The 14,154-nt window shown below is 38.9% G+C and overlaps 1 protein-coding gene across 10 annotated transcripts; it reads left to right on the top strand.

Annotated features, from left to right (window-relative positions):
• Positions 1-1,394: 1,394 nt before the first annotated feature.
• On the top strand, positions 1,395-11,758 carry rsrp1 (arginine/serine-rich protein 1). 10 transcript variants are annotated; one of them, XM_060847475.1, is made up of 7 exons: positions 1,395-1,501; positions 3,106-3,158; positions 5,120-5,935; positions 6,889-7,049; positions 9,093-9,183; positions 10,052-10,103; positions 10,642-10,724. In XM_060847475.1, the coding sequence occupies exons 1-6, from the start codon at positions 1,428-1,430 to the stop codon at positions 10,099-10,101; spliced, it is 1,245 nt and encodes a 414-aa protein (XP_060703458.1). In that variant the 5' UTR covers positions 1,395-1,427; the 3' UTR covers positions 10,102-10,103; positions 10,642-10,724. The 10 variants fall into 10 exon arrangements, 5 of the variants coding, with proteins under 5 accessions (XP_060703458.1, XP_060703461.1, XP_060703460.1 ...); XR_009646304.1 differs by lacking the exon at positions 10,052-10,103 and adding an exon at positions 11,201-11,290 and having other exon boundaries at positions 1,396-1,501; positions 10,642-10,740; XR_009646307.1 differs by lacking the exons at positions 10,052-10,103; positions 10,642-10,724 and adding exons at positions 7,600-8,027; positions 8,217-8,290 and having other exon boundaries at positions 1,396-1,501; positions 9,093-9,182.
• The last annotated feature ends 2,396 nt before the right edge of the window (positions 11,759-14,154 follow it).

The raw sequence follows: 14,154 nt of genomic DNA, 5'->3' as shown, positions 1-14,154 counted from the left end.
AGAAAAATACCCACTGAAATAGCTCGGATACTGGTTCTGAAGATATTACACTCGAAACGCCAACTATTGTTTTTTCTTGATCTCCCTGCACAAACCAGCTGGTTAGCCCCAGCATTCCCTGTTCTTAATTATATGGGACATAATTGTTATTAAAAATATTTCAAAACTTTATTCATAGAAAATACATACATAGTCACGAATGCAGTTCGGTTCTGTACAGTAGCATGCCAAGGAAACAAATAAAATTGATTTTGACCCTATCCAAACAAACTAAGGACATCTCATATATATGCAAAACTACTTACATGCATTTGAAATACTAGGGAACATACTGATGAGCAACATAACAATGGCTTATTTTTATGCAGGTTCATTGCCACATGAGATAGAGCAGGACTTCATATTGTTTAGACACATAAAAGATAAAGACACACGAAAACACGTTCCTAATTAAAGGTCAGAGAATCATAAGCACAATTGGTAGAGAGTGAAAGTCCATGTAGGGGACTTTGACTTTATGATTGTCTGTGCATTGTAGTGACTATTTGCCTCTGTAGTCCTTTACAGGGCAAGGTGGTTGTGCAATCATGTAATGGTAATGCTTGCTTCTTATCTATTTTTATGTTATCTATTGCAAACGTAGCTTTTCGTGATTGTTTGTATTTGTCACCACAGTAAAGAAGCAGTATTGTTTACTGCTGTTTATTGGGTCAACCAAACAAATGCTGATTCTGCTGAAGGGGGCGGGTTTTGTTGAGGGGGCCGTGGGGGCAAGTCAGTGAAATCGACAGTTAGCGGGAGTAGATGAGAATTTGGAATTCTAAATGCCATCAGACCAGTGTTTATTTTGTTCACAGCAGGCTCGTGGGGCCGAATGGGCGTCTTCTGCTCCTCTTTTGTGTGCACTTTTATTCAAAGTAGGGGGTTAATAACCTAAAACATCACGCCCCAGAGTGTAAAATTCAAATAAAGTTTTTTAAAATGCTAATGGTGTAATAACATGTATTTCAAATGAAAGAGGTTTTGAGACGGGTTTCAAGTAGTATTTACAGCTAAAGCATTAACATTATCTTCAAATTCCTTCTAGAATTTTCTGTATATTTGTTTATTTCAGACTTGCAGCATGTGCAGCATTTTACAGACGCCTGCGTCTTATTGTTGATTGGCAGTGCATGTGACCAATGAGGCGTCGAGTTTCCGACAACTGCGCGGGCCGCATTGTGACTGACATCTCCATGAACCAATAGAAAAGAGAGATCCTACCAGCACACACCGTTCTATAGGCTACTATCACAAGCAGTTTCCAAACAAACGAATAGAGACGGCGATCACGGAGAAATAGCCAATAAGAGAGGGAGGTGGAGGCGGGTTCCTGCACGAATAGGTTATAAAAAGGGCGAGCTCAGTACAATTACCGCAGTGATAAGATGGTGGTCGTTAGTGATGGTCGCGCGTGTGGTAGCTCAACCGCATCTCCGGTTCAAACCGCCCATTATAATCGGTGAGTTTTTTTCAGTATTTGAAGGAGGCGCGCTATTAGAAAATGTTCTTCCATTGAAAATTTCTTGAGAGGGGTGTGGATGATCTAATTCCGTCAAACGGTTTAAAGTTTCGGCTTTGGGTCTGACGCAGTTTTGACCAACTGGCGAAATGAGGGGGGAATGAGCTGGTCTGAGTTGGGATCGAGATTCTGTTGGCTCGGCTTGTCGAGATCTGTGACAGATGTAGAGCATCGTTTAGATTGCCTTAACAAATAAGGTGCTATTTGGGGGAGTGGGGCCAAACCCAACGGGTTGGACTGTAGTTGGGGGTGTGTGGAATGGGGGTCAAAGTCAATGGGTTGGGCTGTAGTGGGTGGGGGGGAATGGAGTGGGGGTCAAAGTCAACGGGTTGGGCTGTAGTGGGTGGGGGGGGAATGGAGTGGGGGTCAAAGTCAATGGGTTGGGCTGTAGTGGGTGGGGGGGGAATGGAGTGGGGGTCAAAGTCAATGGGTTGGGCTGTAGTGGGTGGGGGGGAATGGAGTGGGGGTCAAAGTCAATGATCTACATTAGAGTGCTGGAAAAGCACAGTCGGTCAGGCAGTATCTGAGGAGCAGGAAAATCGATGTTTCAGGCAAAAGCCCTTCGGTCAGTGGGCTGGGGAGGGGGTGAATGGAGTGGGGTCCAAGTCAATAGGTTGGGCTGTGGGGGGCAGCTGAGTGGTGTCAATTTGCATTTTTAAGTGTACTCTTAGAACAATTGTGGAAGCTTTAAGTGCTTGTTTGTTTCCTGTTTTATGTTGTCATAATCCGGTTTAGCCTGTTTTTTTTCTATTGTTAAAACTACTTAAGTTGTCAACATGAACCATTTTCATTGTTTTAATTTTCTGTGAAATGAGAAGCTGAATTTCTGCACAACACGGTGCTTACACTGGTGAAAGCCAAGCCCTGCTGACTCATTGTTGATTAGCTCTGTCCTCTGGCCAATTGAAATCCTTAAGCAGTGGGGAATTTTCTAGAAGGTGACTCACTTGGGTGGTGATGTAGCTGAGTGACATAGGCACTTGTCTTTTGTTTTAGGTTTAAAGATAACCACTAACTTATCAAATGAATGGAATGAAAAGGCTCCAGTGTAATAGCATCTTGCATTGTATGATGTAAAGCATTGCAATATGCTTCACCAAAGTAATCTCACAATTAAAAAAATCAATCCAATAGTGTGGGTGATAACATTAATGCAAAGCTTAGATGGTTAAAGGTATCAGTCAAAGGAAGGACAGGATACCTATATTGTCAGGCAGTTGGAATAGTCGAGCGATGTATGGCCTGAGACTGGCTTGATGAGGGGCTTTTCCCCGAAATGGCAATTTTCCTCCTCAGATGCTGCCTGACCTGTGCTTTTCCAGCACCACTCTAATCGTGACTAATTTAAATAACTCAAGTTAAGACTTTGGTTGTTCTGGGAGCAGTGGAGACATTTGTCACGTGAGGAGTTTCAGGGGTATGCAATTTAAAATGAGCTGAAGTTTCTGGAAGGATTTTGGATTTACTGTTAAAAATCACGTTCTAGTATTATATTTTAATTCCAAACCAAGCTTTGCATATAAATATGTATTTTTTGTTAACAGGCTAAATTCCTGTAATCTTTCCTGGGAAACTACGGAAGAGAAATCCATCTATGGTAAGTCCAATTATTTTCATATATGGTAAGTTTTAGTTGTAGTTGAAAATCAGAGTCCAGCATTCCATAATGCCTAAGAGAAACTATGTTTGGAGTTGGGAATAATTTTTGTTAAGCAATCATTTTACATTTGAGTGAAGCTTTGTTAATGTAGTGGCAAGGATTCATTCAGTGTGAATTTATTTTTCCTCTTAAGTTAATGTTGGAACTGGAGTGAGATATTTGAGAGCTTACCATTATTTAGCACAGTTATTGGATAATAGAAATAAACCATTTTTCACAACTCAGATTTTTGTGCTGTTGACTTGTGTATACATTCCAAAAAAATTGCTGTCCCAAAATGTCTTTCCAATTATGTACCAGAGGTTAATGCTGACTGAAGGGGTTGTTTCGTTCAGCTGGGCAGCTGGTTGGTTTGTGATACATAGTGTTGTCAACAGCATGGGTTCAATTTGCCCACCCTTGAGTTTACTGTGAACTGCACTCTTCAATCCCTCCCTTGACTGAGGTATGGTGATCCTCAGGTTAAATTCATCGCCAGTCATCCCTCCTTAATGAAAGGGAGCAATCTCGTCTGGTAAGACTATGGCAACTCGCATTAACGTTTAGTGCTGACTGATTATAAAGCCCGTCAGTTCTAGTGCATGGAGCACAAATGTCTGGTGGCATCCATATATAGAGAAGTGTAACATTGCCGTAGCACCAAAATATGCAGTACCTGTTAAAAGCATTTCCCTGCTTTAAAATTATTGGCAAAAGAATACTTCCAAAATACAACAGTGGCACAGTGGTTAGCACTGCTGCTTCACACTGCCAGAGACCCGGGTTCAAATCTCGCCTCGGACATCTGTCTGTGTGGAGTTTGCACATTCTCCCAATGTCTGTATGGGTTTCCTCCCACAGTCTAAAGATGTGCAGGTTAGGTGAATTGGCCATTCCAAATTGCCCATAGTGTTAGGTGAAGGGGTAAATGTAGGGGAATGGGTCTGGGTGGGTTGCTCTTCGGAGGGTTGGTGTGGACTTGTTGGGCTGAAGGGCCTGTTTCCACAGTAAGTAATCTAATCTATAACTCTGGTCATTGTCTCCAGGTGATTTGAGTTATTGAAAACAGGGTGGAAAAGCATTGCACTTCATTTTTAAATGATCACATGTTGAAACTGTCCCATTAAATCATTTTGAAAGATGAAACTGAAGCTGAAAATAGTTTTCCACAGAGTTTAAAATTTGAAATTTCTATAAATATTGTACAGAAGGTTAACTTACAAACCTTGGAAGAAAACTGCAGTAGTTTCTAGTCAACTTGCAACAAAAAAAAACTTGTGATCCTTCCAAAAACTATATATGATATGTTGGGCAGGGCACAGCAGTGATTTTTGGGGGCTGATTGGGCAGGGCATGGCAGTGATTTTTTTTTGGTTAATGACGTATGAGTTGTTCTGTTGAGTGAAGGGAAAATGTGATAGGTCTCAATGGAGCAACAAAAATCAAAGGGAGATTTATTGGCCATGTTCAAAAGTTTAGCTTTTTGCTCAGTTTAAGAAAATGTTTCCTGTTGCAGGTAGGTTAGTAATTGGAGACAGAATTATGATCGTATTACCCTACCTGCCAGGTGGGAGTAGATTTAATGGAAAATTTCAGCATATAATTGGACATATGCCGCCCTTAAAATTGAAGGGAACAGGTGCATAGCTGTGGAGAAAGGGCATAGAGTTGATTTTAATAATGCCTTTAAAACCCCAGCGTAGTTGTGGCGTACTAAATAAGTACTTATGCTTCATAATTCAGATGTTGCAGTAATTAATAGTAGACCCATAAATGTAATCTTCATAAAATAATGGAAGGTAGCAACATGAAATTGATTTGTTGCACCATCTACTAGATTTGGTTCTTGTGTAATGGTATTCAGTATGATTTAATAGAAGATTTGTTGACCTCATTCTAATGTTTGTTGTTCCATATAGGTAAACCAAATTTACAGCAAGTGTGTGATAATGTTCTGAAATCAAATGCAAAATTGGTGCAGGTGATGGAGAAAGACATTGAAATGGATTGTGAAACAGCTGGGTGCCATGCACAAGAACTGAAGACTGAAAGTGTATTTGCTGCTGTGCATGAATTGAGACTTAATTCTCCTTGTCAAGGAACTGACAAGAATCAGAGAATGTCACGTTCCAGAACACTTGCTATCAGACGATCTAAAGGTTCCCGATCGAGTTCAGCATCCTCTTCAGGCAGTTCCCGATCTGGTTCGATGTCATCTTCGGGCAGCTCCCGGTCAAGTTCTGCATGTTCTACAAGCAGCTCCCGGTCAAGTTCAATGTCATCGTCAGGTCGTTCCCGGTCAATATCAGTATCATCTTCGAGAAGCTCAAGTTCAGCAAGCTCCCGATCAAGTTCATCATCCTCTTCCGAGAGGTATGGTTCAAGTTCAGACAATGCCTCTTTCTCTTCGAGAGGCAGATACATATCACGCCAGAGGAGCTATAGAAGATCAAGGCAAAGCTGCTCAAGGTCCCGGTCTAGAAGCCGGTCACTGTCTTGTTACCGAAGATCCAGATGTCGAATGTCTTACCGGTCACCACAAAGATACAGGTCTAGATCCAGATGTTCTAGATCATATCAAAGGCCAAGGTCCAGTTTGAGGTACAGAAGGTCCAGATCATGGTCTCGGTCCCCGTCCAGATTTCGGAGAGGTTACTATGGCTTTGCTTACAGGACGCAACCACGATCCCGTCGAAGCAGATCAAGGGACAGATCTTTCCGCTTAACGCAAAAAGGTAGTAGATTTTTTTTGAATAGGAATAAGACCTTGCAGTATGTTTTCAAAATAATGGGGATATAGGTTTTTCAGCTGCAACATGCATTTTATTAATGCAAATCTGCTGTAACACAAATGACAAATTGGGAACACTGTTTCTAAAATGTGAACCTTTAAACTTGTGCTGACTGTAATGTGATTATATTGCCAACAGTTTGTGCTGTCTCTAAAGCACGATTTTTCTGTAATTCAGATTTGTGCAAGAACACAACCAGAGTGCTATTGAGGAACTGCCTGTTTTATAATCTGGTCACCGTATCCCTGTTAAAAAGTGGGTCTTTTAAAATCTTGACAAATTGCTGTTTTATCCATCAAGTTACAAACTAGTCTGTTTGAACAAAATCCTGGGAAACTAGAGCAATTTGTAAATCTCGATGTGCAAAACAAAATTTACAACTTTCTATTGAAGTTAAATAGCATTAAGATTTCCCCATCAGCTAATGGCAATGGATGCTGGGACAGTATAGCTTTGGTGAATTTATAAAAGTTGCAATGTGGCTATTATAAAACAAACAATTTACTGTTATTTTCTAAACAACATTACATAATGGTTTAATCTGCCTTTCAGAATCTGGGAGAGATGTCACTTGGTCATGTGACAACTTTAAAAGACGACAGCCAGTTGCTTTAAGTTCTAGGTGATTATTCAGTATTGTACTTGGTTACTAGGTTCTGACTGCTCACTGTGCACTGTTATGCAAACACAAATGTTTTACCTATTCAGTGCTACATTACGAGACCAACAGACTGCAATGATATTCATTGATACCACCACAAATATCTTAACTTTGTTTTCAGTTCTTTTAAATTAAACCTTGATTTAGTACTGTTATTGCCTGTCAGCACTTCAAGCTTTTGACAACTACATTAAATGTAGGAAGAATTGCAGCCTAAAATGTTTTTTTGTTTCAGATAAACAGAAGCTACTTGAAATTGCAAAGGCAAATGCTGATAAATTATTGGGCAAGGGTAACATCTGCTTGCCTTCTAACTTGAGGCCTGTCAACCCTCTCACTGAGACACTTTCTGAAATGAAAAGTAACAGCGATGCAGTAAAAGCAGTAACCAGAAAGGTGAGTGATAAACTATTTATATTAAATTGATTTAGCTGCATGCCATTGTCAAAACAAGTGCTTTCTATATTGATATTTGAGCACTTGCTCACTTGTACAATGTATTGTATGATCTTTATAAAAGTGGCTGTTGTCAAAACTTAGATAAATTGACATTCTTGCCATTTGCTCCTGCAGCAAAATGGAATAAACTTGGTGGGTCTGACCCTTTTCAACTCAACCATTTTTACAATGGTTTAATATCCACATTATGCTTGATAAGGAGATCAGTTTTATTCTCACAACAAATTGCAGCATGTAACTATTCCTAAAAAAAAAAGTGGAAATTGTACCATGCTGTCTTATACTCTAAGGGAAAGAGACAATTTACACTTGTGTTTTTTGTGACCTCAGGTTACCCCAATGTTTTTATAGCTAATTAGTACTTTTGTACTTTTTGTCATAATGTACAGTAATTGTTACTCGTAGCTTGTCAACATGTCATTCAAACGCTTCCCATATATAAAAACTAAAGTTGGTTTGTGTGACTTGATTTATTTCTGTTTTATAGAAGCCTTGAAATGGACTGCACTTCTTGAAGATATGAGGTGGTATCTTTGTATCTGCGTGTGTGCAGTGTTTGGGGGCAGCTAGGCCAATATAATATAAAGGACAATTGGCTTTCAAATATTCTATATAAATGAAACTGGGGCATTGTCACCGCAACAAAATGTTAAGTGGGAAGGCTGTTTAGGGTTTTTGTGTAATGTTAATACATTAGTTTTTATGACATTTCCTGGGACTAAGGGGTGAGCCATTTGGCTCTGTTCCTGGGGAATCCTACAATTAGCTGACTGCCCACTATTAATATGTGGAAGGATAAACCAGTGTGCATGAACTTTTACTGCTGCTGCTCCTGTTTTTTGTTTGTTGGGTCAAGGAGCTCCGTGATCTGTCAAGCCAGAAGTATGGTCAAATGGGGCAACTAAGGAAAATGTGGTAAGCTAGGTCTCTGTTGTGCCACTCAAGTCAAGATAGCGCAGTATGTTGGTTCTTTAATATATTGTATTGTCCCTTTATAAAAGGAGACTTATCCTGATGAATTAGTGTTCTGACATCTATGATACTTAGTCTAAGATCTTGATGGTGATATTAACAGATGCATCATTTCTTGTCCTGTATTTTCAGAATCATTGTTTAGCAATATGGTCAAGAATTTTTTAACGGAAATATAACGACATAGAACATAAAGCCCAGAAATGGTGATTCTCCCCTAATAGACTGGTTGTTCACATTTCATGAGTCGTCTCTAGTTCTATTTACTCCCCGTCTGCCATTCAGCATTCTTTTCCTTTTTTTTTCCAAGTATTAATCTAACTTACTTTTGGAATCTGTTTGAGTTGACAACTTGTAATAAATTCCGCATTCTCATTCTTTCTATTTCATTGAATACATTCTTTCACAAGCAAAACCATGCTCTTAACTGTCCAATCCTATCATTGTTTTCAAAATCTCTTGTAAAGTCAGTTTTCTTTTAAGAAAACCTTAAATCTCCCATCTTGTCATTTTTGAATACATCTTTTATTCTTCAATTTGTGTCCCTTTATTGCATAGGATCTAAGCAGTACATCATATTATCCCTCATGTGGCATCATTTGGCTCCTATATAAGCTTAACATAATTTCATTACTTTCAATTGTGTACCTATAGAAATTGATTTCGATGGTTTATTAGCATTCGAATTGCTTTACTGATCTGGAGGGCTGCTTTTGATTTGGTCACCTGTATTTGTAGCTCTCTTTAGACCTCCTGCTATTCAATTTCTTAATTTCCAAGGCGGTTTTATTTTGCCACTTAATTGTGCAATTTACAATTCTTCTGATATATCTATATGGTATTTAGCTTTTCCTCCGATACCCTCCAGTTTGCAATTAGCCAAAATTTCAATAGTTTCTCAAGTACATTTCATTTATGAATAAAAGTGGGCCCATCCTTTGTGGAGGATCACCTTTTTGTGTTGTAATCTGAATAATAGTGTTCTCTTACTCTGTTTTCTATTTTTAGCCAATTTTGTATTCATCCACCAGTTTATTTCATGATTCCACCTGCTCCCTGGCCTTTGTTACAAGCCTAACTGAGTGGTATCTTATAAAAGGTATTTTGATTACTGGGAAATGTAAAAATGTCTGATTGCTTTCCTAAGTACTTGTAATAGAATCTCAAGTGTTGAGTATTCCATACATATAGCAAATCAATAAACCCAGTTTAATTTTAAATAGATTTGCAAATGGATACACAAATTTAGTTATGAATTAATGTCAGTGGTTCAAGTCACCCAAGTGACCTCAAATACCAGAATGGTCCCCTGTAGATTAAGTTTGTTTCAAAATGTTGGCTTCTTTGTAGCTGTGTTCAAAAGAAGCCTGGACAGTCTATCATTTAAATGGACTAGGATTGTCTGTCTTTATTCTGAGCAGGTCTGTGCCCGCAGTAGGCACTGGACTGGCCATTTAATTGTCATGTATAAGGCTGTAAGTGGAAGAGTTGAGTTGTCAGTGTACTTTCTTGGTTGAGATGTAGATGTAGTGAAGAGGGAACTTCGCTTTCAATGTATCCATGTTTCACTTGACCTTGGAGCGCTTGATCTGATACTGTGTCCAAAAGCATTTGGTGTCCACTCTGTAGAGGAATCCAAAACAGTGTGACTGCAAAGCGCTTTATGCTGTAATTCTGTACCCTACAGAATCTACTTGACAAACTATTCCCTATGGTCTAGGTCAGTGAAAAACACTAAATTTTCCAAATCTGGATCATGGTTGTGCTTATCAATTTCTACATGCTGCCAGCATTTCAAATTGATCAATATTATACTTTTGACTCACTTCATAATGTGAGAAATCATACTGCAAATTCCTTTCCTCCTGAAGCTTGACTAGATGCTGCTTTTGGAATCAGTATTGATCATGCTTTACAGCTTTGCTCTAGGATTTTCTTGTCCTCATAACTTATTCACTGTGTTCCAGGAAGTTTTGAATATCAGATCTTTGCCGAAGAAGAGACCAACAGTTTTTGAAGATAAGTTTATTGGCTATTATAGCCTAGAAAATATACCTTGTCAACAGCTGCATACAGTCCTACATTTGTAGTCCTACATGTGTTACTGAAAATGCTCAGAAGCATTTTGAGCTCTGAAGTTGACATTGTCATTGAAATAACCAACATTGGGAATTCACATTGACCTGAGATATCTATTATATTGCAGTAGTTGATACCCATTCAGCTTGATCAATGATCAGATATTTTGGAATTTATCACTCCAAATCTCATTCTTGTATCCTTGGGTCAGCATGATAAAATCAGGTTTGATGTATTTTAAACTTAATTGTTTTGGTGAAAGTTTACAGAATTAGTGTCAAGCCAGAAGGAACAGTAGCAACTTTAGTACAAATTCTGCCACATCAGGTAGAACAAGTGCTATTTATTACTAAGTGTTGGGTCTGTCCAACCAGTGCTAAAAATGCTTCATCCAGAAGGGACTGTCTAATGTGGGTCACAATATAATACTTTGGCCACTTTTAAGATTAACCTGTGGATATTCTGTATTTTTGTGTAGGACTACAAAAAAGAAGCTGAAGGTGATGAACCACTTCAGAAATTAACCAGTCCCCCTGCAAAGATTGAAACAAACCACTGGATAGTTTTCAGTGTTAAAGTAAGAGCATGAAATGTTTTATTGCATTATTTCCTTCTTGACTATCCTTTTAAATTGTTTATAAATTCTTGCTTGGAGAAATGTATGGATGTGAAGTTTACAGCACCTTGCTCAGTCTAGTCTGTAGCTGTTTTTCCTGCTTTGATGTGACAATGTGCTATCTTCTTTGTTTACCAATTTTTAAAATTGATTTCCATTCTGTGAAGTTCTTTTCTGTATTAGTACATTGTGCTGATATGGCAGTTTTGCATCAACATTAGTTGAGGTGGCTTCAAACTTGTGCTGTGCTTGTTACTGTGATAATATATTGATGAAATAGCAAGCTATAATCCCTTTCTGGTTACAATTGACCTGAAATAATGGCATACTTAAATTATTATTCATTCTATACCTATAAACTAAATCTTTGCAGTTCTGGCTGCATTTGTCAGCTACTAAAAATCTATTTATTCCTTTGCAGAATACTGTGGCAAAACCATTGAGTCAAAAAACAGCAAACTCTTCTAGAGACTCTCCTGAACAAAAGCTGAAAGGAAGCCCATATGGACAGTGGGTACTGGTTCATAATGGCCACAAGAACACTGATAAAACAAAGACTCGTTGAATGCCTTTTGAAATATGTTAAAATATATATTTTTGTACATAAGACTAATTATCCAGAAGACCCTAGTAGAACTGTTTTGCTGAGCAGAATATTGTGATAGCACTCCACTTAATTTGTGAATCATGTACCATTTAGCTTAATCCAAAGTATTCTAGCTTTTGTGAAAGTTAACATAACTGGAATAACCTTCATGTGTGGATCAGTGTTGAGTGGACAGATGTTTAGACTTTGATAGTATATGCCAAATGAAATACTATATTTCTGAAATAAATTGCTGTTTTGCAGGTAAGATACTGGCAATTTTATCCAAGATTTCAGGTGGGACTTTATTTTTTTTCCACAAATACTTCCATTTGTTTTTGTCGATATTCACTGTTTTCCAAAATTTAATAAAGGTAATTTTGTGAATTTAAATTGCTCTTGTATGTTTTCTTTTCAATAAAGCATTTTTATATGCTGTTATAGTTCACAGGGAGGCATTTTATAGATATTTAAAGGAACTTTAGGATGGTGGGCAAATACCCACCACAAGCAAAAAAATATTGCTCAATTATGCAAGTGATTTTTTTTTGTCTGAATTATTGGGGTTTGACAGCTGAATTTCCTAAGACTGAGTGAGTAAATGTAGTGCGTATAACAGACTTAGATAACATCAAATAATATACAGTTCCCAGTATTGAATTTAATTTAACAATACTTTATTAATTTAGCCTGGTGCAGTATTTTGTAGAGGAATAAGACTGCTGTTTTCTGGGCCTGTACTTTGTGAATGATCAAAATTGGCCTTTAGCAGAGTATGCTTGAGAGTTCAGGCAGAGTTTACAGGTTAATGAGGATTATATCTGCAATAAACACCGTTGATTCTGAATCCTAAAGGATCGAATGGATCAGTTGGAGACAGTTAAAGGCAATGAGGAATTTACAAAAGCAGGGGGATATGATGGATGGCAGTTATAGGAAGGGGGTACAGTCACATAGATGAGTTAATTCCAGGAAAGGTAAGAGGCAGGGCAGTTAATGCAGTAGTTTCCTGTGGCTATCTCTATTTCAAACAAGTATGCTGTTTTGGCAAATGTAAGGGGTGATGGATTCTCAGGGGATCATAGCACAAACAGCCAAGTTTCTGGTATTGAGACTGGCTCCAATGCAATGAAGGGTAGGTCTGGTTCCAAGAGATCAATCGATAGGGGACTCTCCAGTCCAAAGTACAGACAGATGTTTGTGGCCAACAGCGAAAAATCAGAATGGTGTTGCTTCCCTGATGCCAGAATCAAGGATGTCTGAGGGTGCAGAATGTTCTCAAAGGAGAGGGGACTGCAGGAGGTCAATGTACACTGGAGCCAACACCTAGGAAGGGAAATTAAAGTTAAGTAGGAATTTAAAAAGGAGGTCCTCCAGTAGTAATAACTAGATTACTCCCAATGCTACAAGCTAGTGAGGGTAGGAATAGGAGGAAAGAGCAGATGAATGAATGGCTGAGAAGCTGGTATAGGAGAAGGATTCACATTTTTGGATCATTAGAATCTCTTTTATGGTAGACGTGACCTGTACAAGAAGGATGGATTGCACATGAATTGGTAGTGGACTAATATACTAGCAAGGAGATTTGCTAGAGCTGCTCGGGACTTAAACTAGTAAGGTGGGGGGAGAAACCCAGGCAGATAGTGAGGAAAGAGACCAATCTCAGACTGGCACAGTTGAGAATAGAAGTGAGTCAAACAGGCATGGACAGAGTAGAGAACAAGGTAGGACTGATAAACTGCATTTATTCCCATGCAAGGGGCTTAACAGCGCAGGCAGATGAACTGTGTGGTTAGGAAATGACTGGGGTATCACAGCAATTACAGAAACATGGCTCAGGAATGGACAAGACTGGCAGCTTAATGTTCCAGGATACACATGCTACAGGAAGGACAAAGGGAGGCAGAGGAGTGGCCTTTGATCAGGGATAGCATTACAGCTGTACTGAGGGAGGATTATCCCAGAAATACATCCAGGCAAGTTATTTGGGTGGAACTGAGAAATAAGAAAGGGATGGTCATCTTATTGAGGCTGTATTATAGACCCCACAATAGTCAGGGGGAAATTGAGAATTTTGTAAGGAGATCTGCTATCTCTTAAAAGTAATAGGGTGGTTATGGTAGGGGGTTTTAACTTTCCAAACATCGAATGGGACTGCCATAGTGTTAAGGATTTAGATGGAGAGGAATTTGTGTACAAGAATTTACTGATTCAGTATGTGGATGTACCTACTAGAGAAGGTGCAAAACATGACCTACTGTTGGGAAATAAGGCAGGGCTGAGGTGTTAGTTGGGGAGCACTTTGGGGCCAGTGCCCATAATTCCAATAGTTTTTAAAATAGTGGGAAAGGATAGACAAGATCTAAAAGTTGAAGTTCTAAATTGGAGGAAGGCCAATTTTGACAGTCCTAGGCAAGAACTTTCGAAAGTGGATTGGAGGCAGATGTTTGCAGCTAAAGGGATGGCTGGAAAATGGGAAGCCTTCAGTAATAAGATGTGTACAGAGAAAGTATATTCCTGTTAGGGTGAAAGGAAAGGCTGGTCGGTGTAGCGAATGCTGGATGGCTAAAGAAATTGAGGGTTTGGTTAAGAAAAAGGAAGCATATCTCAGATATAGACAATAGATCGAGTGAATCTTTAGAGTATAAAGGAAGTAGGAGTATACTTAAGAGGGAAATCAGGGCAAAAAGGGGACGTGAGATAGCTTTGGCGAATAGGGTTAAGGAGAATCCAAAAGGTTAACTAGGGAGAGAATACAGCCCCTCAAAGATCAGCAAGGTGGCCTTTTG

This window comes from Hemiscyllium ocellatum, chromosome 30 (assembly GCF_020745735.1).
Source record: "Hemiscyllium ocellatum isolate sHemOce1 chromosome 30, sHemOce1.pat.X.cur, whole genome shotgun sequence".
Classification (NCBI taxonomy): Eukaryota; Metazoa; Chordata; class Chondrichthyes; order Orectolobiformes; family Hemiscylliidae; genus Hemiscyllium; species Hemiscyllium ocellatum.
Note: the sequence above shows the minus strand (reverse complement) of the source record. Positions and strands in the feature narration are given on the sequence as shown.